Raw genomic sequence first — 26,299 nt, forward strand, 5'->3', positions numbered from 1 at the left:
TTTGTCCCGGGCCCAGCCAAAGCTGTCAACGGCCCTGATCTGAGTCTTTAGTTTATCTCAGCTTAATTGTGATAAGATGTTATAAGTTGTAAGCAATTTGTGCAATTATTTTGGATTCTGGTTGCTGATGATTGTTGATAATTGTAGATAATACTTGCAAATTACATACTTGCTAATCAGGAAAAGGGGGAAAAGAGGTTCATTTTTTAAAGCAAATATTTGTACTGGGAAATAAAAGTTCAGTTTTTGATACAGTGATTTTAAAATTCTCCACAGATCCTTGGTCCACCTTTATAGAACTTTTGTGTATGATCAGATTTAAATTAGATTGGTTTTGAAGTTGATGAGAAAATATTCTGTAAATACACAGACTGAAGTAGATCTGTGTCTTATGTGTGACGGAACATGACAAGTAATGAATTATGATTTTATTTCATGTAGGCTATAGATTTAACAATACTACAAACTTTAAAACTGACAGAGGCACAAAAATATTCACACAAAAATACATTATTAAGTAACCAATTTGATAAGAAAAAAACTATCTTTTGTATTATGATCTACAAAATCATATAGATGTTTGATATTGATGATGAAAGATTAAAAAGGGTGATAATTGTTTACAACTAAACTCACTGCAGTTCATTTTATTATTTGTTCCACATAAAGCAGTTATTTTAACTTTTTTAAAAAAATGTGAACTTGGAACCAAAGAATGCTTGTTGCAATTGTAAAAAAAAAAAAACTGCAATGACTTAACTATAAATATCTTCTACTACTACTACTACTACTACTAATCATGGGGAAGCCTAAAGGTTAGAGAAGCAGCTTTGGGACCAAAAGGTTGCCAGTTCGATTCTTTGGACAAGCAGGATTGGCTGACATGCCCTTGAGCAAGACACCAAACCCCCAACTGTTCCTCAGGCTGCTCTAGGTATATTGTACATCACTATGGATAAGGGCGTCTGCGAAATTGTAATATACTTCATAATTACATTTAACAAGATAAACATGGACAATGAATAGTCAGAAATAAACAAGTACCTTCATCAACAATCTTGATTTAAATACACATAGAGAGATTGCAGAGAGATTGCAAAGATTGAAACACTATTCCAGAGTTTGGGAGCAATGCAACACAAACATTTCCACCAACTAAGTGGCCCTTGAGATTAACCTGCTGGGATGGAGTATACTGCTTTTCAAAGAAGGTATGCCAAAGTGAAACAACTTTGTAGTCATTGTAGAATTTAAAATCCTGCCAAACTAGATTGAGGAAGAATGGAATAATATGCTCACTTTGTTCTTTTCTCATAAGGGCGAGCTGAGGCTTTCTAAAAGAGACAACACCACACCCAGTTATTTATACTGTATGCAATAATTAAGTCTAGAAGTTATGAGAGTCTTTATACAACAAGGTGACATTAGTAGTCCAAGAAAAGGTTCTGTTCATTGAAGCTTTGACATTTCATTTAGCCTTTCATTTTGCATAGCTGTGCAGTTAAATCCACTCAAACATTCCTTTTTAGTGCTGCTGTACTGAACAGTCATCTTGTTACAACATGTTGGGCAAAATGGTCCCCAGCTGTAGGCAGGCTGCCCCGTTCCATGGCCCAACGGGAAGTCCAGATACTGTACAAGCACCCATACAATGACAAACTTAGCATAAAAGAAGGGTAATGAATTGCTCAAATAATATCTGTTCAACCTTCTGTGGTTTCTTGGGGTCGGGCCTCAGAAAACAAATCGCAACTGAATGAAGAACCTCTTTGGTCAGTAAAGCTTCTTAGGCAAGTCACACTCTCCTGGGATTTCACCCTGATAAGAGCAAGGAAGCCTACTGATGGGATGCTAGGGTATTAAACTCTTCAGACTGACTTGATCCATGGCCTGAACTTCTGTTATTTACATATATCTCCAGTAAGAGCCTGATGTTTTGGCTTCTGCAGGTTCATCAGAGTGTGGTTGATATGAGCAAGTTCTCAAAATTGCTGGCAGGTTTGGCATCATCCAAGCTTAGACCATAGCAATAGCAGTTTAAAGCTAACAGCTGAGCGTTTTAGGAAGAAACAGAAGACAGACACAATTAACAGTTTTCCAATGATCTGTTTGATGACTGTCACTTCATCAGCATGCACAGACTCACGGCTCACTGCAGAGAGAGAAAGGGTTTGCATAATTATTTTTAGAAATACATTTCTCCTGATATCAGGCCTTTAAATTGCACCTTGGCCAGGCCGTTTAATGGTGTGCCCAAATTAAATGCGCCCAAATTAGTGTCCCCAAATTAATCAAGGAAAAAAGGGCTGATGCACATCTTTATCACACCTTGATCATTCCGATTTCCAATCAAAACAATTAAGTTATTTCTAAAATCGACCGAAAATGTCAAGCAAGCAACGGAACATTACCCATAACCCACTCAGAAAGGTACCAGTCTCTTTCCTGATTGGCGGAAGTTGGATTCCCGAGGTTTGATTGGTTAAGGCATCTGCCATTGGCTCATATGCTAGCGTTTCTGCTTTGATTTTCTGGAAGCCACGATGCCGCGTGGACGGCCCATTACTACAGGACGCTCACACAACAAGCAAAGCGACACTTATGAGAGCCGCCATCTGGCAAGGCTTCAGCCTGAAAGCGAGAAACAAACTGGGCCTTTGGACCAATTTTTAAGTGCAAGGCAAGGCTCAACAGTTACAACACTACCACTCCCAATAGCAAGCGTGTCCAACTGCAACAACAACGAGACTTCAGGAGATGTCAAGGTGCGTCCAATAACAACTCCTTCCTTTGTTTACATTGAAAACGAAAGAAATTTGCTGTTGTCATTTTATTATAATATATATATCACCAGAAGTCTATTAATAGACTTCTGATATCACACAATAAATATTAAATGAATGTACTAAATTTTATCCTTTTACTTTTTGTTCACCACTCCAGAAGCAAACTTCAGTGTTTAAACATGTAATTATGTTTTATATTTACTTTATTGTTCATATGATATAATCCTCTTGTGCCAAATATTCAACATTCTGTATGAGACTCATACTAAGGAGATTTTTGTTTTATGTATTTTGGGCATATTCATCATTCCAGAAGCAAACTTCAGTGTTTCTTAACATGTTTTATATTTACTTTATTGTTCATATGATATAATCATCTTGTTGTGCCAAATATTCAACATTCATAAACATCTCTGGTCGTCTGCACCTGCAGCAACTGATCTCAAACCCAAAAAGGAATTCTTAGAATTTATTTATAATTCATTTATTATTTATACCCTGTTTCTTTGACTCTCGAGTCTATCAATCCTAACAGCCTTTACATTTTGTCATTGTGTCAAAATACTAAATTCTACAGACAGGAATTTTTGTGGTTGTTTTATGATGTTTCAAAGTTATTTAACACAAAAAATAAATGTCATAATTTCCAAGATCAAAATGTATAAGTTTAAGTTGCATTTAAACTGCCTGTTAAGGGTTGATAGAGTCAAAGAAATAGGGTAATATTTGATGACAGGACGCACCCAGTTTATTTCCTTTCTGCTTGCAAGCTAGCTTTCAGAATCAATAATTTCTAACTCATACCTGCTTCAAAAAAGGCAAAAATTCATACTATCATTCTGATCAATTTAGACATCTGAAACCTCTGTGAGAGAGGAAATTTGACCTGCAATCAGAAATTTTCTTCCGCACGCGGAAGGGGGAACCCCCCCACCCCCACCCCACCCGTAGCGGGTGGGGTGGGGGTGGGGGGGTTCCCCCCTTCCGCGTGCAGAAGAAAATTCATGCTCGTTCATGCTCGTTCATGCAGTCGCTTCGCTCCTTTGAGGTGCCCAAATTAGTGTAATCTAAAGGCCTGGATATTGCCATCAATGGTGGTACAAACTACTAAACAGTTTGAAGCAATGACCACAGCAACAATTTAGTAAGTTTTGAGGCTTGTTCGTAAGTGCATAACGAACTATGATATGACTGACCGAGTAGAATGAGATGACGGAAAGTTGCCTAGATAGCAACCAAACTAACATGGATGAACTCTTCCAGTCACCATAGATTCTGAGAGGCAGGTTTTTGTGGACATGGATATGAGGGTCAAGGAGAAACATGAACATTTTAATATTTTTGTCGGTCACCTTGTAACTGCTTGTGGCCAAATTCTGCCCAATGAGCACCCACCTTTAAACATTTTTACCTCATGGTGTTTGGATTGTCTTTTAGGCATTATAAACATCATGAGTTTTACCTTCATGTTCTGTTGAAGCTCTGAGTATACAGTATCATCACCCAGACTGGCTTTCTCTAGTTGGGAGCAAGAAACAAATCCTTGATTAATTTCCCGAATAAAACTCCAGCTCATCGAAACTGCTAAAGGCAAGGCAAGGCAAGTTTATTTATATAGCACATTTCATACACAGTGGCAGTTCAATGTGCTTTACAGAAGTAAAAGCAAAACAGTAAACAATAGAAAATAAAATTACATAAAATAAATGGGGAAGAAAAATAATAAGAATTAAACAATAGTAGAAATAAAATAATAAAATGAAGTAAAAGTTCAGTAAAAAAAACAGCAGATTAAAATAGAATAAAAGTTAAGTAAAATTTAAAACATGCAGAGACTGTAAAAGTTAAAAGTTTAAAACATGTAGAGATGACTATTAATAATTTAGCAGAAAGCATCTGAAAACAGCTTGGTCTTTAATCTAGATTTGAAGCTGCCAACAGCAGGAGCATTTTTGATGTCCTCTGGCAGTTGGTTCCATAGCTGTACTGCATAGTAGCTAAAAGCTGCTTCACCACACTTTGTTTTAACAACTGGTTTTAATAGTAAATTTTTCTGCTGCGATCTGGTAGATCTGATTGGGTTAGGCCGCTGTAACATATCAGAGAGGTAATTGGGCCCTGTACCATTTAAAGATTTGTACACCAGCAGCAATGCTTTAAAGTCAATTCTGTAGCTTACTGGAAGCCAGTGAAGGGACCTTAGAATTGGAGTAATGTGCTCTGTTCTTTTTGTTCGTGTGAGAACCCTCGCCGCTGCATTTTGAACCAGCTGAAGTCGTTTGATGGTCTTTTTTGGCAGGCCTGTGAAAAGGCCATTGCAGTAATCAACCCTACTAGAGATGAAGGCATGCATAAGTTTTTCCAGATCATTTTTTGACATAAGTCCTCTTAGTTTGGAAATGTTTTTTAGGTGATAAAATGCCGTTTTAGTGATTGCTTTCATGTGACTGTCAAAATTTAGCTCGCTATCAATGAAAACACCAAGATTTTTAACCATTAAAATAAAAAAGAAAATAAAAAGAGAAGACAAGAAACACCCGACCCGAAAATACAGATGACCTGAAGGCTGCTGTCAAAGTAAACATGGCTTCAATAACACCTCAGCAGTGCCACAGGCTGACGGCCTCCATGCCATGCCCCATTGATGCAGTAATTCATGGTAAAGGAGCCCCCACCAAGTATTGAGTGTAGAAATGAACATACGTTTCAGAAGTTGGACATTTCTGAATTGTAAATTATTTTTGATTGATCTTAGGAAATATTCTAATAATTTGAGATACTGGATTTCTGATTTTCATGAGCTGCAAGCCATAATCATCAAAATTAAAAGAAAAAAAGGCTTGAAATATTTCGCTTTATATGTAATGAATATAGATATGAAAGTTTACCTTTTTGAATTCAATTATAAAAAAAAATGAACTTTTTCACAATATTCTAATTGTTTGAGCTGCATTAGTATTATGTCAATAGTAGTCATACAAAAATTCAATATTATGTTAACGGGCTGCCTAGCCAAGACTTTTGGGTTAATCAATTCTCACTGCCTCTGTCAGAGCTGGTGTCATGTTCATGCACATGTGCACTGTAACGGATGTCAGATTAAATTTAGGTTACAATACTCTCCTCAGCATTGATTTGAAAACGCACCAAAAAGTGCACTGTCTGCTGGTTGATTCTGTTACTTTTCAGTCCACCACATTCAGTCTGCCACTTAGTGCCAGTGTTTTCCTCAGAAAAAAAATTAAAGCCTTAAATTCTGGCATGGTAATACACAGACAATTGAGTGCCAATAGTGTGAAAGCAAGCGCCAAAGGCGCGAAGTGAAACTAGGGGGGTCCGGGGGCATGCTCCCCCGGAAAATTTTTTGAAAATAGATACTCTCAGGTGCATTTTCAAGGTCTCTGAGAGGTTTTAGATACATGATTATAGGATATATTTTAACAGTGTTTCAATGATTTCTGACCTAAATAGTATAAATGTATACACATTTGAAATTTCACCTTAAAGTTCAACTGTTTTGTTATAGATTACTGAGGTATATGATAGATTGAAAATCTATGGGGATCCCTTAATTACCTATGATCAAGTCGTGTTGTAACAAAAATGTGCATGAAAATATGAGCAGTGGTTTGCTCCATCTTATGCAATCCGATGAACAGAATTGATCATCATGACCTCCTGTTGATCACAAAGGGATCTGAACCTCAGAACTGCCACCTTAAAATAAGTTGCTGTATTACTATAACTGTAATGATTTAGAATGTTTCTGATGCAATTACCATAATATATGCATAACTAAGATGCACTGAAAAGAAAAGTAAGGCAACTGCATATTATAAAGTTTAAATTTTGGCACTTTATTAAATGGACTAGATTAAGATTAAAACATATATTTAAAGGAAAAGAAAAACTGTAGAAATTAAGTTTGCAGAAAGATTATGTACTTTTAAACACATTTCAAGAAGGGAATTTGTTTCTAAGTGTCAAATGTAGCATAATTGCGAATAATAATGATAAGCATATTTGGCAGTGTGAGGTCACTGTGACCCTTTAACAAAAGAATAATCCGGAGCCGCCTTTTGTTAAATGGATCCCAGTGACATCACACTGCCAAAAATGCTTATGATTATTATTTGAAATGATGCTATATTTGACACATTTGGACAACTTCACTTGGTGAGAGTGTTTATAAGTACATAATCTTTCTGCAAACCCAAACTAATGAATTAAGTTTTCTACTCCTTTAAAGCAGATTAATTCTCCTTGGCTTTTGCTTGGCCCAATGTTGGGCAGCCCTCTCATAGTCCATCTCCCTGTCATCCATGCTGATGTGGATCAATTTGTCCAGCGAGTCTTCTCCTAGCTTATTAAAATCAGTCACCTTTGTCTGTCTGGTGGGAGACAACATCGGCAGCCAATGAGATCGCTTATAATGAATCGGAAAATTCTGGGATATTTCATGTTTTCTTTCGATGTTTTTATTGGACGGTTTGAACACATGATCTTGACAGCCAACAGATTAGTTTGTTTACATCATACCACGCGGACATATTACTTTGACAGAATCAACACAAACATTGGGAAAAAAAAGACCGCTTGTTTAACACAAATATCAATCGATATATAAATGGATCTGTTATTTGCTCTCCTATGTATCTAGTTACTTGTGGGTAGGAAATTTAATGTATCAGTATAAACCTAAGCGTATCGAATTTTAACTAAAGCGACTAAGGGTATTGGCAGGCAGAGCAAGTGTATCGGACCCGATACGCTAAAATGCTTTGGGGAGAACCATGAGTACTGTATCACTTTCAATATTAAAGTTCATATTAACACCCGACCACTCTTGTGAGATTGCTCCCTTTGAAAATATGAAACCCATAAGTGGGTAAAACCATGCCAGGTTGACATTGGTATGATAGAAAAAACACAGCTACAACTAATAAAATTGAAAATGGGTATTTATGGTAGACATGTGAACGATCAATCGTCAACAATAGTTAAAAGTATCAGCGGTGCCGAGGCGGTGGGGGCCCCAAATCAAAATCTGCTTAGGGCCCCATAAAATCTTGGCCTGGGGGAATAAAACCCTCAGGGATGTGCTATTATAGGAAATGAAAATCCACTACTTCACACTATCCTGTTCTTGACTTTTCCCTGTAACAGCACATCACTGACTGTTTTATTCATGACATCATGACAGAAAACAAGAGTAGTGTGCAGATGATCCATGATACAAAATAAATTTTCTTCATTTCACTCTACCTTTTACTTTCTTTGCTTTTTTTGTTGGTTTTAGTTCAAGCTCAGCATAAGTCACATCACCAACACCTGCACCTTGTTCAGCATCAGCACCTGGAGTAGCAGAGAACAAAACCATCCCAGTGATCTTTAGCCGTGTAATAAATCACTCATAAACAGAAACATAAGTCATGATCAGTCTCCAGCTAAATCCACACTGAACATGAGCTGCTTTTTTGGAGCAAATCTTTAAACTCCTTTAGTTTCCTTTATCATTCAGTATGTGACATCTTTTTAATGTGCAATATCTTTATGATTCGTGCTCAGTAGATCACATCACTGCTTTTAATGGAGCCTGTAATGGAACAGATTCTTCTGATCTGGAGGAAAAATACAGACCCTGGATACTGATATGTTTATGTATTAAATTATTGAATGTGCTGAAAATTTCAGGTGTTATTTGCTGACTTTGTTTCTCAACAAATGCATGAAATGTCCCAGCATTAAAAAACACTCGACTATTGTTCCTTTTTGCCTTCTTTTTCTTCATGACCTTTGTGTAAGCGGCTTCGCTGCTCTCAGTTGCAGCTTCATCTGAACACAGTGCAGTGTGTTAATCACAAGCCCCTTCTGTACTTTACTGTATCGAGTTAATCTACAATTAAGTTACCTAATGTAAGAGGAAATGTCTGATATGAAATAAAGCTACCTGTTCCACTCGTATCTGCCTGAGCCACAGTGTCATAAATGTGTTCAGTTCCTACATAAAAAAAAGAACAAACATTAAGTGAATGTGATAAATGTGACTGTAGATTACAAAACATAGATTTCTAACAAATAAAATGTTATGTATTAAATAAAATATTCTAAAATATTATTATGAAATAAACAGTCACTGAGACAGTATCTGACCAGCCTGAAGTGGTGTGTGTCCTGCCTGAGAGTCTTCAGCTCCTGACCGCCTCTGATTCTGATCTGATGTCTGATTGGTTTTCTGCTGCTTTTCTATAGAGGGAGACAGATTCTACATCTGAACAGGGTGTAAATAGGAACAGAAACACTTTATTTTACACAGCCCTGATTACAGCGTAATGAACAGGGAGAGTATGATATAATTCTAACAACAATATGGAGTTAGATGAGTGAAACTACATGTATGAACTGCACAACCTGTAGTAAAGTCATATTTACAACTAAACTTAACAATTTAAGGAAAAAAAAAACAGAGTCTGTTATTAAACTGGGTTCAGTATGACAGATCTCACACCCATAATAATTAATGAGAATTTGTGAAAATCAAACTATTATGTGATGCATCATAATTTTCTTTATTCTTCAGAAATTCTGATGATATTCAATATAAAATAGCAAAAGCAGTTATCAGACCTTTCTTTCTTTTGTAGGACCACAGCAGGATCATTAAGATCAGTAACGCGATGAACAAAAATCCCAAACCCACAGCCACGCCTACTGTTCGACCACTGGATCTAAATCCTGGGAATAAGGAGAGAAAGAGAGCAGAATTTAAGCTTTAAACACTGTATAACTAAACTGTGTTATTAAAACTAGAATCAAATAAAAATAAATTCACACAAGGTTTCTCACGTCTGACTGAGACCCAGCTTTTCAGTGACTCTCCTCTTTCTGGGTCTTTACAGTGGTAGAAACCTTCATCTGACTTTTACGACAAAAGACCAAATACACAGCCAGGAAATGTGACAAATAATTAATAATTACGCCAAGATCTTCAATGAGTGAAACTACACATCTGAGTTTCAGTGATATTTACAGCTAAATAACAATAATTTGGAAGAATTTGCAAAAGTTGAAACAAAATGAAATATTCTGATTCAGATGATATCCTGGACCAGGTACAGGTGTACTCTTTATTTAAAACACATTAAACACATGTTTTCATCTAAGATAAGTGTTGATTAGAAAACAGAAGATGAGAGAAAATGTTATTGAGATCGAAGTATTGATTTAAGTGAGATAAAGGACTGAATTGGGAAAATGTGAAATTGAACGACATAAAACTGAAATGAGGTAAACATGTGTTGTACTTATGAGACTGTTATGATACATGATGTTAAATAAAATCATACAGAGAAGCGACTCTCTCCCTGATAAACACACACAACTGTTTTAGAGCAATTCCAGCGTTATGGACGTGACACTTGAACTCAAAATGGCAACAAATGACCCAGTGCATGTTTTATTGTCTCCCAGTATTTAAACAGGTGTTGCATATTTTAAGGCTGTACCATACTGGAGAAGTGATAGAACAAGAACAATTCCCATAGTACATCTAGGGCATGCCAGAAAATGCCAATAAAAGATGCGTTATGGATGTGACAGAAAAAGTATCACTTTTCTTGGGTGACTGTACATTTTTATCAAACTCTGTGAAATTGTAAACCTAATGTCGAAATGGAGATATCCATTTGATAGAGGGGTCCAAGGTGAATATTAAAAAATCTTTGTTTAAAATATTTTGTATTTCATGCAGCGTTTCGGAAGGAAAAGTCAGCGTTATGGATGTGACGAAATTCCGTTATGGATGTGACACATCTGAAATAGACGTGGCATTTGTTTAGAAAATCAGCAATTTAACCACCATAACCTTTTGAAAAACTCTCTGAATATCAGCTAAAACTATCAAAGTTCTTAAATAATATTTAGGATGGCTATTTTGCTGTTTTGTGGATTTTAGCATACATTTCTGTGGCTTGTGGCAATAATATAGAATTGTACATGATCAAAGTTGATTTTAGCTTGGGTTTTACATTATAAGAAAGACTGACAGTGACATATTAGGTTGGTTACAAATTGGTTCAACTTATTCACATCTGTAAAATACAGGCCTAGGTGATATCTCTGGGAGTGTTTTTGATGTATTACATGTTGCTTTATGTTTGCATGGTGAGGTTGACATTTACATGGAATTGCCCTTTACTGACTACTGAGCCTTGTTCGACCTCACTGACACACATAACACGTACCTTTTAAAACTTATTTCAAGATTACTTAAAACATTATAGAACATGGAATTGCTATAATTATGCAGTATTTTTATTCACACCCCTCCTAACTTCAAACCTGTTGAAAAAAGTGAAAAAAATTTGACGTACCTCTTGCTGTAATCCTGACTTCATTACTGTAGGCTGTGTAGTAGTCTGTGTTTGTCTGTGTGTTGTGCCTGCGTACTCCACACTGATACCCGGTTTCTCCTGCAGTATCAACTGTCACATTGAGTGTGTTGGTGTCTGTAGCTCCAATGTTCACATACTGTGAATTCGGATTCTTTTTGAACCAGAGAAACGCCCATCCAGTCTCCTGCTGCAGCTCACAGCTCAGAGTGATGGTGTCTCCAGTGTAGACGGAGCTCTGAGGATTCACGCTCACAGTCGGTTTGGGTTTTTCTGTTGGTATGAAATGATGGTGTCAGAGCTGCTTTTCACTTCACAACAGAAGCAATAGATTCAGTATTCATTAAATTCTTTTGATAAATATTTCTAACATAAACATGTCTAAAATAAACATTTATATTTAACATTTGATTATATTGTAAACATATAAAACCCAGAGGCTTCTGCAAAAGACATGATGATTCTTGTGAAAGAAATTTATGCAGACGAGAAACTAAACAAACAGGGACTCAGTTACTGACAGCTCAAAATCTGAACCCTAAAAAATAATGGAAACATATTAAATTAAAACAAAACCCCCACAGACTGACCTGATACAGTCAGTGTAACAGCATCACCAAGCACAGCACCAAACACTCCTCACAGTAATGAACAATACTGTCCAGATCACTTCGACATCCATAGAAACCCCTCTGAATGTATACCGTGTGCACTGACGATCAGCATCAATACTTTACAGCAAATTGCAAGCTACACATGGTTAAAATGGCTCTTGTGCAATATACTGACTGTCTTGTGCAATACTACCTGGGTAATACTGGGAATATTACCTGTGCAATACTCACATGTGCAATTCCACCTATGTAATACACTTATGTTAACTATATTTCTGCAAACCTGTTATTTATACAAATTACATTTTTCTCTCTAAATTTTGTAGTTTGTTTCCTATATATAATATCCTTTATTGTATGCTTGGTACTTTTGCACTCCTCCTTCACTGCCTTATCTTTTTCTTTTTATATATTTTGCTGCTGTCACAATGTAAATTTCCCCTTGTGGGATAATAAAAGGCTATCTTATCTCATCACTGATCTCTGAATCCTGCCCTCTGCAGGTGTAGGAACCACGGTCAGAGTTACCAACAGACCAGAGAAACAACTCCTGGTTTATGTGGACTCTGTAGACTACATGTCCTCCCTCTGTGGAGAGTGGATCTTTGTTTTTATACCAGCTGTATGAGCTCTGAGAATCTCCTCCTTCCTGTGTGTTACATCTGAGAGTAACACACTCTCCAATGAACACGTGTATCAGGATTTATGGACACCAGAGCTTTAGGTCTCTCTGTAATAAAATATGTATGTGTAGGTAGGTAGGTAGGTTTAAAAAAAAAAATAAAATAAAAATGTAGTAATTCCCAAGTGTACAGAGGTGGAAAGAGACATTTTAAACACCACTATAAATAATTTTATTTGACAAACTATAAATGCATCAATGGCATTTTTTCAGACTGAGTATGAGTAAATAGTTTTGGTACTTCTTGATACAGACATGAAAATTTGGTACTTTGTTAGTATTGAACCAAATGTTCACAAATTTTTTAGGCAAGTGGATGTTATGATTTTTCTGCACCTGCAAGCTTTACCACCCAATATTTCAAAAATAGCTAATATAATGTTGGCAAAGCAATTCTTTGTCAGTTTAAGTTGAAATTAAACCACAGTAAAACATTCTTGCCAAAAGCATCTTTTTTTTTCTGTCATTCATCCAGATATCCTCCTCTGAATCATCTGAACTTCTGTAAGGATTTAATTACAGTGTATGTTTCATTTGTAGAAATGAAATCATAGAGATTTACAGATGCGATAGATTAGCAATACATTCCAAAAAAGTTGGGACAGATGTGGAATGCTCAAAAAAAAAAAGCCCTCCTACCTGGGACATTCTACAGGTAAAGAAGTGAACTCATAATTGGAAAGGCTCCATCATTCACAAGCAAGGATGGGGCGAGGTTCACCACTTTGTGAAAAACTGCATGGACAAACAGTCCAACAGTTTAAGAACGTTTCTCAACATACAATCGCAAGGAATTTTGGGATTTCACCAATGACAAGCCATATCATCATCAAAAGGTTCAGAGACTCCAGAGAAATCTCTGTAAGTCAGGGCCAAGGCCGAAAACCAATACTGAACCCTGTGACCTTTGATCCCTGAGGCGGCATGACATTAAAAACCAGCATGATTGAATAAAGGATATGACTACACAGCAAACTCCCCAGTGTTGAATTAACACCTTCAGAGTTCATTTGTGTCTAATTGGACATAAATATGCTGTGGTCTGACAAGAACTGTTTTTAGAAATCATGGATGTTATGTCCTGCAGGCTGAAGAGGATAAGGACCATCCAGACTGTGACTAGCACAATGTTCAAAAGCCAACATCTGTGATCATATGGGGATGTTAGTGCTTGACTAAGGTTTGTAGGTGAACGAATGAACAAAGACTACCAGTGGAACTGGTTCACTGCACAAAGTGGATGGAATAATTAAGGAGGACTACCTCAGAATTCTTCAGCATAACCTCAGATCATCAGAAGCTTGAACAGAGTTGGGTGTTCCAACAGGACAATGACCCCCAACACACATCAGATCTGATTGTGGAATGGATAAAGCAGGCTAACATTAAGCTTTAAGCAAGTCCTGACCTCAACTCTATCAAAAATATATATTTAAAAGTTGGGTTTTTGCTGGAAACATACAAAGCAACTTGAACTCAACCAATTTTGCCAGGAAGAGTGGTCAAATATCCAACCAGAATTCTGCCAGAAGCTTGTTGATGGCGACCAAAAGTGTCTGATCAAGGTGAAACTTGCTCAGGGACATTAAACCCAATATGAGGGTGATGTGTGTGTATATATTTTTTATATATATATATATATATATATATATATATATATATATATATATATATATATATAATTTGATTGCGTGTTGATTTCAGAAATCCCCAAATAAATTAAAAAGTAGTGCCCCAAATAATTTTTTTTCTATGAAAGTTATACAATCATTCTGCCACAGAAAAAGAAAAGGTCTTTTGTAAAATTCTGACCACAACTTCAGTTCTAATAAAGTGGCTGGGGATTGTATAGGTTTTACAGTGCAAGTCTGTATGTGTGTGCGCGCGCGCCAGAGGTATGCACTCCGCTGAGTGCCTTTCTAGGTTATTTTTAATGACTTGGGTGAAATGATTCATACTCAGCAATTCATTAGCAAGGTTTTTTCTGCATGTTTCCAAAATTAATACTGAACATTAAGTGGTTTTTACACAGTGCCTATTGTATTACTTAGTGTATGCATTAGAAATTATTTAATCTTAACATTAACATTTGAAAAATAAACACACACACTACTTGTTTTAGCTACATGTTACAAATTGTTTTATTTGTACCCTTAGAAAATATTTCCAGAAAAAAAAGATGACATTTCAAAAATTTCCATGATTTGAACCAATAAAATCCAGTGCATTCCTGGGATTTTCATACAAAACCAAACTAGTGGACTTGGCAGTGTGATGCCACTCGGAGCCTGCTGTGGAAATTAGTGAAACTAAAGTGTTGATGGTGCTTACACTATAGCCAGTGTTCATAAATGTACCAGTTCATGGACCAGGTCACTGCTGCCAGGCTGAAACTTAGCTTGGTTTAAATAATGGAAATTTGTCAGACTTTGCAGTGCAAAACTGAACAGAAACAGGCCAGAGAAGAAAGAGAGACAAGGAAGAATAATCTTACTACACTGGATAATGAAAATAACCAGCGAGAACACATATGAGCTGAGGTCTGGTGTTCAACTTTCCTCCTCATCTCATCTCATTATCTCTAGCCGCTTTATCCTTCTACAGGGTCGCAGGCAAGCTGGAGCCTATCCCAGCTGACTACGGGCGAAAGGCGGGGTACACCCTGGACAAGTCGCCAGGTCATCACAGGGCTGACACATAGACACAGACAACCATTCACACTCACATTCACACCTACGGTCAATTTAGAGTCACCAGTTAACCTAACCTGCATGTCTTTGGACTGTGGGGGAAACCGGAGCACCCGGAGGAAACCCACGCGGACACGGGGAGAACATGCAAACTCCACACAGAAAGGCCCTCGCCGGCCCCGGGGCTCGAACCCAGGACCTTCTTGCTGTGAGGCGACAGCGCTAACCACTACACCACCGTGCCGCCCCCAACTTTCCTCCTGATCCTGATAAATGTTGAAGTCATTCAGTTAAATGATGATGATTTTCTGTACTTTCAACCTACACTTTAATTGTATACTGCTTTTGATATGAATAACAGTATCATGAAAATTCCAATATAGAACTACAAATCACCATCCTTTTCCTTAACCTAGCTCAATCTAGCAACCCAGCCATTGGGGGGTGAGAGAGAGAGAGAAATCTCTGCCCCAGTGCTTGTTGCAGTTCCTATTTTTAACCAGTAGGTGCAATAATAACTGTAATCCAGCCCCTGGGGGTGCATAAGCATACTCTTGGTGCTGGTCCCAAGCCTGGATAAATGGAGATTATGTAATAAGATCTTAGAGAATGAGAAAATGCTGAATGAATGGAGAGTGTGCTAGTCCCAATATACAAGAATAAGGGAGATGTGCAGAGCTGCAGTAATTACAGAGGGATAAAATTGATGAACCACACCATGAAGTTATGGGAAAGGGTATTGGAGGTGAGCTTGAGAAGAGAGGTAGCAATCTGTGAACAGCAGTATGGGTTTATGCCAAGGAAGGGCACATTGGATGCAATTTTTGCTTTAAGAATGTTGATGGAGAAGTACAGGGAAGGCCAGAGAAAGCTACGTTGTGTGTTTGTAGACCTGGAGAAGGCATACGATAGAGTGCCGAGAGATGAGTTATGGTATTGTATTAGAAAGTGTGGAGTGAATGAGAAGTATATTAGAGTGGTGCAAGACATGTATGAGAACAGTGAAACAGCAGTGAGGTGTGCAGTTGGAACGACTGAATGGTTCAAGGTGAAGATGGGACTTCATCAAGGATCTGCTTTGAGTCCTTTCTTGTTTGTCATAAGGAGGTTGAGCTGGGTTTGGAGAGATGGAGGTATGCACTGGAACGAAGAGGAATGAAGGTGAGCAGTAGCAAAACAGAATGCATGTGCATCAGTGAGAATGGGGATGAGAGTGTAGTGAAGATGCAAGAAGTAGACGTAAAGAAAGTTGGTGAATTCAAGTGCCTGGGGTCAACTGTGCAGGAAAATGGGGGCTGTGAGAGTGAGGTGAGAGAGTGCAGGCAGGGTGGAGCAGTTGGAGAAGGATTTCGGGAGTCATTTGTGATGGGAAAGTCCCAGCAAAAGTGAAAGGTAAGCTGTATAAGACAGTAGTGAGACCAGCTGTGGTGTATGGATTGGAGACCATACCCTGAATGAAGAGACAGGAGGCAAAGTTGGAGGTGACGGAGTTGAGGATGTTGAGGTTTGTGATGGGAGTGACAAGGTTGGACAGGATAAGGAACGAACACATCAGGGGGACAGCACATGTGGAGAGCTTGGGAATTAAGCTGAGAGAGAGGAGACTGAGATGGTATGGGCACATCCTGAGAAGAGATGCAGAGCATGTTGGAAGGAGAATGTTGAGGATGGAGCTGCCAGGCACACGAAAACAAGGAAGGCCAAAGAGGAGGTACAGTGCTCAGCATAAATGAGTACACCCCCTATGAAAAGCAACATTTTAAACAATATCTCAATGAACACAATTTCCAAAATGTTGACAAGACAAAGTTTAATATAACATCTGTTTAACTTATAACGGGAAAAAGTAAGGTTAATAATATAACTTAGATTCCACATTTTATTCAGTTTTACTCAAATTAGAGTGGTGCAAAAATGAGTATTGCCCCACAACAAAAACTACTACGTCTAGTACTTTGTATGGCCTCCATGATTTTTAATGACAGCACCAAGTCTTCTAGGCATGGAATGAACAAGTTGGTGACATTTTGCAACATCAATCTTTTTTTCCATTCTTCAACAATGACCTCTTTTAGTGATTGGATGCTGGATGGAGAGTGATGCTCAAATTGTCTCTTCAGAATTCCCCAAAGAAAATAATTTCTTTCTACCACAAAGGTGAAGGCTACAAGAAGATCAGCAAAGCTTTACTTATCAGTCAGAATACTGTAGCAAAAGTGGTACAAAAATTTAAGAAAGATGGAACTGCAACCATCTCACAGAGACGTCCAGGTCATCCATGGAAGTTAACACCTCGACAGGAACGTCTTCTGATGAGAAGGGCTGAAGAAAATCGACATGCAAATTCACTGCAGTTATCTAAAGAAGTAGAAAGCCAAACTGGGGTGACTATTTCCCGTGACACAATACGGCGTACACTGCAGAGGAATGGCATGCATGGATGACGTCCACGAAAGAAGCCTCTCCTAAAGCCCAGGCACAAAAAAGCCTGCCTAGAGTTTGCCAGGGCCCATGCTGACAAAGATGAAGACTACTGGGACTCTATACTCTGGAGTGATGAGACCAAGATAAATGTTTTTGGAACTTATGGCTTCAAAACTGTATGGTGTCGCAAAGGTGAGGAATGCAAAGAAAAATGCATGGTGCCTACAGTGAAACATGGTGGTGGCAGTATCCTTATGTGGGGCTGCATGAGTGCTGCTGGTGTCGGGGAGCTGCATTTCATTGATGGCATCATGAATTCACAGACGTATTACTCTATACTGAAAGAGAAGATGCCCTTGGTCGTCGTGCACTTTTCCAACATGACAATGATCCTAAACACACATCTAAGGCCACTGTCAGATTTCTGAAGAACAACAGGGTGAAAGTGATTCAGTGGCCAAGTATGTCTCCTGATCTGAACCCAATCGAACACCTATGGGGAATTCTGAAGAGACAAGTTGAGCATCACTCTCCATCCAGCAACTAAAAGAGGTCATTGTTGAAGAATGGAAAAAAATTGATGTTGCAAAATGTCGCCAACTTGTTCATTCCATGCCTAGAAGACTTGATGCTGTCATTAGAAATCATGGAGGCCATACAAAGTACTAGATGTAGTAGTTTTTGTTGTGGGGTGTACTCATTTTTGCACCACCCTAATTTGAGTAAAACTGAAAAATGTGTAATCCAAGTTATATTATTAACCTTACTTTCCCGTTATAAGTTAAACAGATGTTATATTAAACTTTGTCTTGTCAACATTTTGGAAGTTGTTTGTGTTCATTGAGATATTGTTTAAAATGTTACTTTTCAAAGGGGGTGTACTCATTTATGCTGAGCACTGTACATGGATGTGGTGAGAGAGGACATGAAAGTGGCAGGTGTGGTAGAGAAGGATGCGGAAGACGGGGAGCAATGGAGACGAAAGATCCGCTGTGGTGACTCCTAATCGGGAGCAGCCAAAAGAAGAAAAAGAAGAAGGTGCAATAAAAACTGTTTTTAAATCAAACTAATGAAATTGGCCAAATTGTAGTTGGCGCTGATGAGCTGTATGGGAGCATGTGACCAGTTTTTGAACATTGACTTTAAGGGAGATAAAGTTTTGTTGTGATTTTGTTTTTTTTGTGTGTATGATTATTTTGTGTAGGTTGATACGAATGTATTTTCTCCTTGGTTTGTTAATTTTATTTTTATGTTGTATCTCCCGGTGAACCATGTACGTCATGTGACCTGAGTTTAACCTGGAAGTGTTAGTGTCAGGTAAATGACTTGAGTGAATGGACATGCTCAGCGTTTTAGCGCTCCATGGAATTCTACCGCTGGTACAAGGCGTACACGGTAATTGCTTTGAATTATATTGTGTTTTTTTATATTTTTGTATCTTTGATAGTTATAATGAGTGGTTTGTGTCTTTCTTTGTTGTTTGCTAGTTTTCATGGTACTTCATGACACCAGGTAGAAAATAAAGAAAGAGTCATGACATCAGTTTGAAGCATGGACGAGATTTTATTGAAACCAGCAGTAGTTACAGTGAAAACGTGGCCTTCTGACCAAGGATTGCGGTGCTCCTGTGGCAAATCATCATCGACGCTTTGGCGTGCCAACCTTCTTTGTCTTCCTTCCTGGGTGACCGCGCAGCTGTTCTCTGGTGGGCCGATTGTTCTTTGGCCCTACGGCTCCTCTGCAATTCGCGTGTCGTTGTCTCCTGTGGTGGGCCGGATTGTTAACTCCGGTAGCCATCACTGCAGGCCTTAGTGTGCAATCGGCTCGCTTCACGCAAATTGGGAACTTAATAGCGTGGGTGTGCCATTTCTGTGGAATACGGGACAATCTCCGCATCTTCAGTGGATTTCAGCGTTCAGCTCCGCGTTCGTTCATTGTTAGACAATTGAAGGCTCACCTGCTGCATTCCTGCCGTGGACTATAGTTCCTCTTCGGACTCTTTCATCTGCCATGCCACCAGGGACGGATCTAGAAAAATATTTATGGGGTGGCAAGAGGGGGGCAGGAATTTTTGAGGGGTGGCAACGTATTACAGACGTGTGTGTATATATACTGAATTTAATCACAGTTATCACAGTTTGATGACAAATAGTATGTACACACTACAAAAGGGCACGGGCTGCCATTTACAAACTCATACAGACAAACTTAATCTCATGCTTTTATTGTTCACGAAGAACACACATTCTCAGATGAGGTCTATACCATTTCTGGACAGTTTTATACTGTATATGCAAAAGTACAGACACTAAAAAACAACAACACTGCTTCAAGTTCAGCATGATTTAAACCATTTACACCAGTGTCACATTTTATAGTTATTTTTTCTCACGCTTTGTAAAGGCTCACCAGTGAGCATAACATGAACTCGTCATGCCTACAACAGCTGAATGCAGCGATTTCCATGTGGCTCAGCAAAACACTTCACAAATTTATCAAGATATAATGCTTTTGTGCGCTTTGATTCAATGCTGAGTACAGCCAAACTTGATAGTCTCTTTTCTGTCATAGTCGACCGCAAATAAGTCTTTATGAGCCTGAGAGATGAAAAACTTCATTCACAGGATGCACTGCTCACAGACAAGACAACCGACGTTGAATCAATATTAACTTTTGTGGCCGACTTTACACAAAACTAATGTCAGACCTAGCTAACATTACATGTATAGTTAGCTAAATAACGTTCTCCAACCTGATTTTTATCCTCTCAAAATCAGCATCGCAACTATGCTAGCACTGTTCATTCATTATAATTTCATTTCTTGATAGATAGTTAATCAGCTTTTACCTCTTTCCTCCTGTGTCTCCTTTCCTCGCAACTCCTGGCTCCCTCTCTTCGTGTCTCTCAATTTTCCAAAACAACCAATCTCTGGCATTATCTCGTGCTGCATTCATCACAGTCGGACATTGGAAATTCGCGCACGTAAATGTCAAATTGGCCGTAATTTTTCTTTGAATTCGTCACTGCCAACTGGGGTGGCAGCAGGGGTGGCAAGGCTTTCTTTTAGGGTGGCATTTGCCATCCTATGCCACCCCGGTAGATCCGCCCATGCGTGCCACAGGTCGTATTACACACACATAAAATGCTACCTTGGTTAATTTTGATGCCATATTAAAGTGAAATAAGAAACGTTAATATGAGAAATGCAATACACCTTACCTCCTAGTCATATTCTCATTTGCCTTAAGACAATGGTTTGTCTACACATTTAAGAGGAATTTGACTTTTATTTATCATTTCAAGTGTTATGCTGTGTTAAGAGCGCTGCTTATGAAAAATGTGGGTTTGAGTGATTTGCTGCAATTTAAACACATTTTATATTGTATTTTGTCAACTTTTTAGATTGTAAAATGTCTCATCAAAACGAACTAGAGTCAGTTGACGAATATGTGTTAAAAGAACATGAGTGTAGTGTTTGTGGACAAAACAAAGAGGTTATCGAAGCTGATGTACCAGAAGGTGAAGGTGCAAAGAATGCCGTTAGACATTTTTCATGTATGTCATGCACAGAAAAGTCAGAAACCAAAATGAAAGAGCTTAGTGCTGCTGTTGCACAGACAAGCGAAACTAGAAGGTCTTCCCGTGACAAACGTTTAACACCAAAGATGCAGGAATTAAAAGAGCAAGAATTTGTCCAGAAAGAGAAAAAGTTTAAGTCTGCCTATGAGAAATGGAAAGTCGAAGTCAGGTCAGAGACGTAAGATCAGAGTTGAAGTCACAGTGCTCTGAGGCAACCTTATTTGAGCTGATGGATACAGTGGAGAAACCACAGGCTGAACTGACAGAGTTATGTGACTGCATATGACATACAATGGCACCAAGTCAAGAGATTAAGAGAAAAATCGATGCATGCACCGCAGTAACTATGGACCTGTTGAAGTTAATGGGGGTATGCTTAACTGAAGATGAGATGGAGTTTGATGCTGAGGCAGAGAAGGCAAGGTTATGTATGCTGCTTGACAATGAACATGCACGATCAATATATGGATCTACCGTTTCTAAAGTCACAACCCATAGCCATCGCTCTGGCCATCCTTCAGAAGTCGCAAGTATTTCTGTTAAAAGAGCAGAGGTTGCTGCACAGTTGGCAGCGAAAAAAGCTGAACTTGAAATGGAGGCCGACATAGAAGCAAAGCGTCAGCAACTAAAAAAGCTACAGCAGCGCAGAGATATTGATGTCATGGAAGCAAAACTCAGAGTATATACTGAGGAGGATTTAAGAGATAAAAGTGAGCAATGTAGTCCAGCATGTGATGGGGTGATCAATCCAAGTCCACCTCCCCCTAGCATTGCGTGTTTGATGGGACAAGCTGCAAAGAATGAAGCATATCTAGTGCAAACTCTGCAGGAGTCAATGGTCTTAACTCGACTTCCTGTTCCAGAACCTTCTGTATTTTCTGGAGATCCAGTGAAGTTTATAGAGTGGAGTACAAGCTTCAAAGCTCTTATAGAGGGACGATGTTTCAATGCAGCAGACAAGTTGTTCTATTTGCAGAAGTACATTGATGGCGAGGCAAGGTCAGTTTTGGAAGGTAGTTTCTATAGAAAAGATGAACAGGCCTATCAACAAGCATGGAAAAAGCTGAATGAAAGATATGGTCACTCTTTTGTGGTGCACTGTGCCTTCAGGGAAAAACTTAACAGATGGGTAAAGATTGGTCCAAGGGAGTATATTAAGTTAAGAGAATTTAGTGACTTTTTACAATCTTGCAGCGATGCTATGCCTCATGTCAAGGGTCTTCAGGTTCTGAACGACTGTGAAGAAAACCAGAAGGTGCTGGCTAAACTCCCTGATTGGGTGACAAGTAGGTGGAATCGTCATGTCACAGAAGAACTAGACCAAGGCAAAGACTATCCTGGCTTTAGTGAGTTTGCTGCATTTATTGCAAAGGAGGCACACATAGCGTGTAATCCAGTGTCATCATTGCATGCAATTAAGAATACAGAGGAAGGGACGGGGCGGCACGGTGGTGTAGTGGTTAGCGCTGTCGCCTCACAGCAAGAAGGTCCTGGGTTCGAGCCCCGGGGCCGGCGAGGGCCTTTCTGTGTGGAGTTTGCATGTTCTCCCCGTGTCCGCGTGGGTTTCCTCCGGGTGCTCCGGTTTCCCCCACAGTCCAAAGACATGCAGGTTAGGTTAACTGGTGACTCTAAATTGACCGTAGGTGTGAATGTGAGTGTGAATGGTTGTCTGTGTCTATGTGTCAGCCCTGTGATGACCTGGCGACTTGTCCAGGGTGTACCCCGCCTTTCGCCCGTAGTCAGCTGGGATGGGCTCCAGCTTGCCTGCGACCCTGTAGAAGGATAGAGCGGCTGGAGATAATGAGATGAGATGAGATGAGGAAAGGACGGTTAGAGAAACAAAACAATCATGAGCAAATACTTTTGTAACCAATGTAAGCTCCTCAGAAGCAGTGTGTTCCACAGCTAAGTCCAATGATAGTGACACTGAAGATTCTGACTCACTCTTGACAACAGTGGCACATAACGTTAGATCAGTTAAATGTGCATTTTGTGGAGAAGGTCATACTATGCATAAATGTGGGAAACTCATGGGAAGACCAGTGGAGGAGAAAAGGACATTTGTGCTGGATAATAAGTTGTGTTTTGCATGCCTGAGAAAGGGACATATCTCTAGAGATTGCAGGAACAGAGCCACATGTGCACTATGTAAGAAACGCCACCCTACACCATTGCATGAAGATCGTCCTACAGCAAATGCATCCTCACAGGCCATTCTGCCAGCTGAAGAGAATACAGTCTCACTGTCATGTTCTGTTAGTGGAGAAGCAGGCAGCAGTACATCAATGATTGTTCCAGTATGGCTCTCATCACCCAATACAGAGTCTGAAATCCTTGTTTATGCCTTATTGGACACTCAGAGCAGTCATACATTTGTTGATCGGGAGGTGTGTGAAAAGCTGCAGATAGAAATGGAACCAGTAAGACTAAAGCTCTCCACAATGATGGGTGTAGACTCAGTTGTAAAGAGTCAAAGGGTTAGTGGACTCAAAGTTAGAGGGTTTGCATCAGATTGTTCCATCCACTTACCTCCCACCTATACGAGAGACTTTATTCCCCTGGAATGAGCACATATTCCTACTCCTGAGACAGCCAAGAGGTGGAAACATCTCACACCCATAGCTGACAAAATCCATGCTCTGATGGAATGTGAGGTTGGACTTTTGATAGGCTATGATTGTTCTAGAGCCCTGGCACCACGACAAGTTGTTACAGGCAGTGACTATGAGCCATACACCATTAAGACAGACTTAGGATAGAGTATTGTAGGAAGTGTGCCACAGAGAACTAATCCTGAGAGCGTGACTGGTTTTTGCCATCACATATCGGTCAGAGAAATGCCTCCAGTGACACTGGCTTCTGTCATAAAAGCACTTGAACTAGACTTTGCAGATACTCGAATGGGAGAGAAGAGTACATCACAGGAGGATGTTCAGTTCCTTCAGGTCTTAAAGGAAGGTGTTCATCAAAATGAATACGGCCACATTGAAATGCCCTTACCTTTCAAAACACGCCCTCACCTTCCAGACAACAAGAAACTTGCATTAGTTTGACTGAAACATCTAAAACGGAAGTTGGATAGAGATTATAAGTTCAAACATGACTATGTGAGATTTATGGAAGGCGTCTTTAGAGATGGTGACGCAGAGAAGGTAGAGGTCCAAGCTAAATTAGGTAATGTGTGGTATATTCCGCACCAAGGCGTTTATCACCCCAGGAAACCAGATAAGATCAGGGTAGTTTTTGACTGCTCTGCTAGGTATGAAGGCACAGCCTTGAATGATCATTTGTTGACTGGGCCTGATCTCACTAATGGGCTTACTGGGGTGCTCTGTCGATTTCGTAAACACCCAATCGCCATCATGTGTGACGTGGAAAAAATGTTCCACAGATTTCATGTCTGCAGAGAAGACCAGGACTATCTGCGTTTCCTATGGTGGGAGAATGGCGATACAAATGCAGAACCCACAGAATATCGCATGAAAGTCCACCTTTTCAGAGCATCATCTTCTCCAGGTTGTGCCAATTACGTTATGAAGCATCTTGCCAGCCTGAATGAAAGAGAGTATCCATTGGCTGTCAGCTTCATCAGGAGCCATTTTTATGTAGACGATGGACTCATAAGCTTGGAATCTGTTGATGAGGCAATTAAGTTAGTAAGGGACGCTCAGGCTGTGTGTGCTAAAGGAAAATTACATCTCCACAAATTCCTTTCCAACAATAGGAATGTACTGGAGTCAATTAGTGTGTCTGACCGTGCTGCTGAGGTGAAGAATGTCGATCTTAACCATGACCATCTTCCTGTGCAGAATGTGCTGGGAGTGAGGTGGGATGTCGAAAATGATGCCTTCTCCTTCTCAATCTCCCTTGATGAGAAATCCGCTACTTGCCGCGGAATCCTCTCAGTCGTGGCCTCCATTTATGATCCCTTAGGCTTCCTGGCCCCATTTGTCCTTTTGGGGAAGAGGGTGCTGCAGGAAATGTGTCTGAAGGGCATTAGTTGGGATGCACCCTTAACAAGTGAATTAAGGCCAAGGTGGGAGAGTTGGCTGGAAGATTTACCAAATCTGCACAAATTACAGATCCCAAGATGCTTCATACCTCAAGGCTTTGGGAAGATCTTGAGAACTGAATTACATCATTTTTCTGATGCCAGTAGCCAGGGCTACGGTCAGTGCTCATATGTCAGGCTAGTGAATGACAAAAACGTACATTGTGCCTTGATTATGGGGAAAGCGAGGGTTGCCCCTACCAAAGTTGTCACTATACCACGATTAGAGTTGACCGCAGCAGTCATTTCTGCGGCAGTGAGCAACATGCTGATGAAAGAGCTTGACCTCAAAGTTGACAGAGAATACTTTTGGACAGACTCACAAGTGCTCCTTGGTTATATCAATAATGAGGCCAGAAGATTTCATGCCTTTGTTGTTAACCGAGTACAAAGAATTCATGAAACCACAGACCCAAAACAATGGCACTACATAAGCACAGAGGAAAACCCTGCTAACCATGCCTCTAGAGGCCTTAAAGTTGAAATCCAGTTTTGCTACTTTGTGGTATATGCAAATTATTTTCATGATATGGTGTATCGTCCTTCTTGCTTGGAGTTTCAGTGTTAAATTCTATGTGGTGTGCAATGTTTTAACTCTTTTATAATACTGTGTGGGAATTTTTAAATGAATGCGATTATGAATTAAAGTGTTTCAATTATATGTTGGGTCTAATGTACTGTGAAACCTAGAAATTACCATTGATTGTATTTTGTATGTATAATTCAAGGTAATTTGGTGGGAGTGTAGTTTGCGCTGATGAGCTGTATGGGAGCATGTGACCAGTTTTTGAACATTGCCTTTAAGGGAGATGAAGTTTTGTTGTGATTTTGTTATTTTTTTTGTGTATGATTATTTTATTGTGTAGGTTGATACGAATGTATTTTCTCCTTGGTTTGTTAATTTTTTTTTATGTTGTATCTCCCGGTGAACCATGTACGTCATGTGACCTGAGTTTAACCTGGAAATGTTAGTGTCAGGTTGACTTAAGTGAATGGACATGCTCAGCGTTTTAGCGCTCCATGGAATTCTACCACTGGTACAAGGCGTACACGGTAATTGCTTTGAATTATATTGCGTTTTT

The 26,299-nt window shown here is 39.3% G+C and overlaps 1 protein-coding gene across 1 annotated transcript in view; it reads right to left on the minus strand.

Moving 5' to 3' along the window:
* Positions 1–612: 612 nt before the first annotated feature.
* Positions 613–26,299, minus strand: part of LOC132882074 (carcinoembryonic antigen-related cell adhesion molecule 5-like) — a 37,510-nt gene continuing 11,823 nt past the window's right edge. Inside the window, exons 5-11 of the mRNA XM_060915307.1 lie at positions 11,159–11,449; positions 9,414–9,521; positions 8,940–9,032; positions 8,737–8,787; positions 8,052–8,141; positions 4,249–4,304; positions 613–2,152 (exon numbers count right to left, since the gene is read on the minus strand). Of these exons, the coding sequence (XP_060771290.1) occupies positions 2,150–2,152; positions 4,249–4,304; positions 8,052–8,141; positions 8,737–8,787; positions 8,940–9,032; positions 9,414–9,521; positions 11,159–11,449 (692 nt within the window). The 3' untranslated portion in view covers positions 613–2,149. The remainder of the gene's footprint in view (positions 2,153–4,248; positions 4,305–8,051; positions 8,142–8,736; positions 8,788–8,939; positions 9,033–9,413; positions 9,522–11,158; positions 11,450–26,299) is intronic.

Source organism: Neoarius graeffei, chromosome 1 (assembly GCF_027579695.1).
Source record: "Neoarius graeffei isolate fNeoGra1 chromosome 1, fNeoGra1.pri, whole genome shotgun sequence".
Taxonomy (NCBI): Eukaryota; Metazoa; Chordata; class Actinopteri; order Siluriformes; family Ariidae; genus Neoarius; species Neoarius graeffei.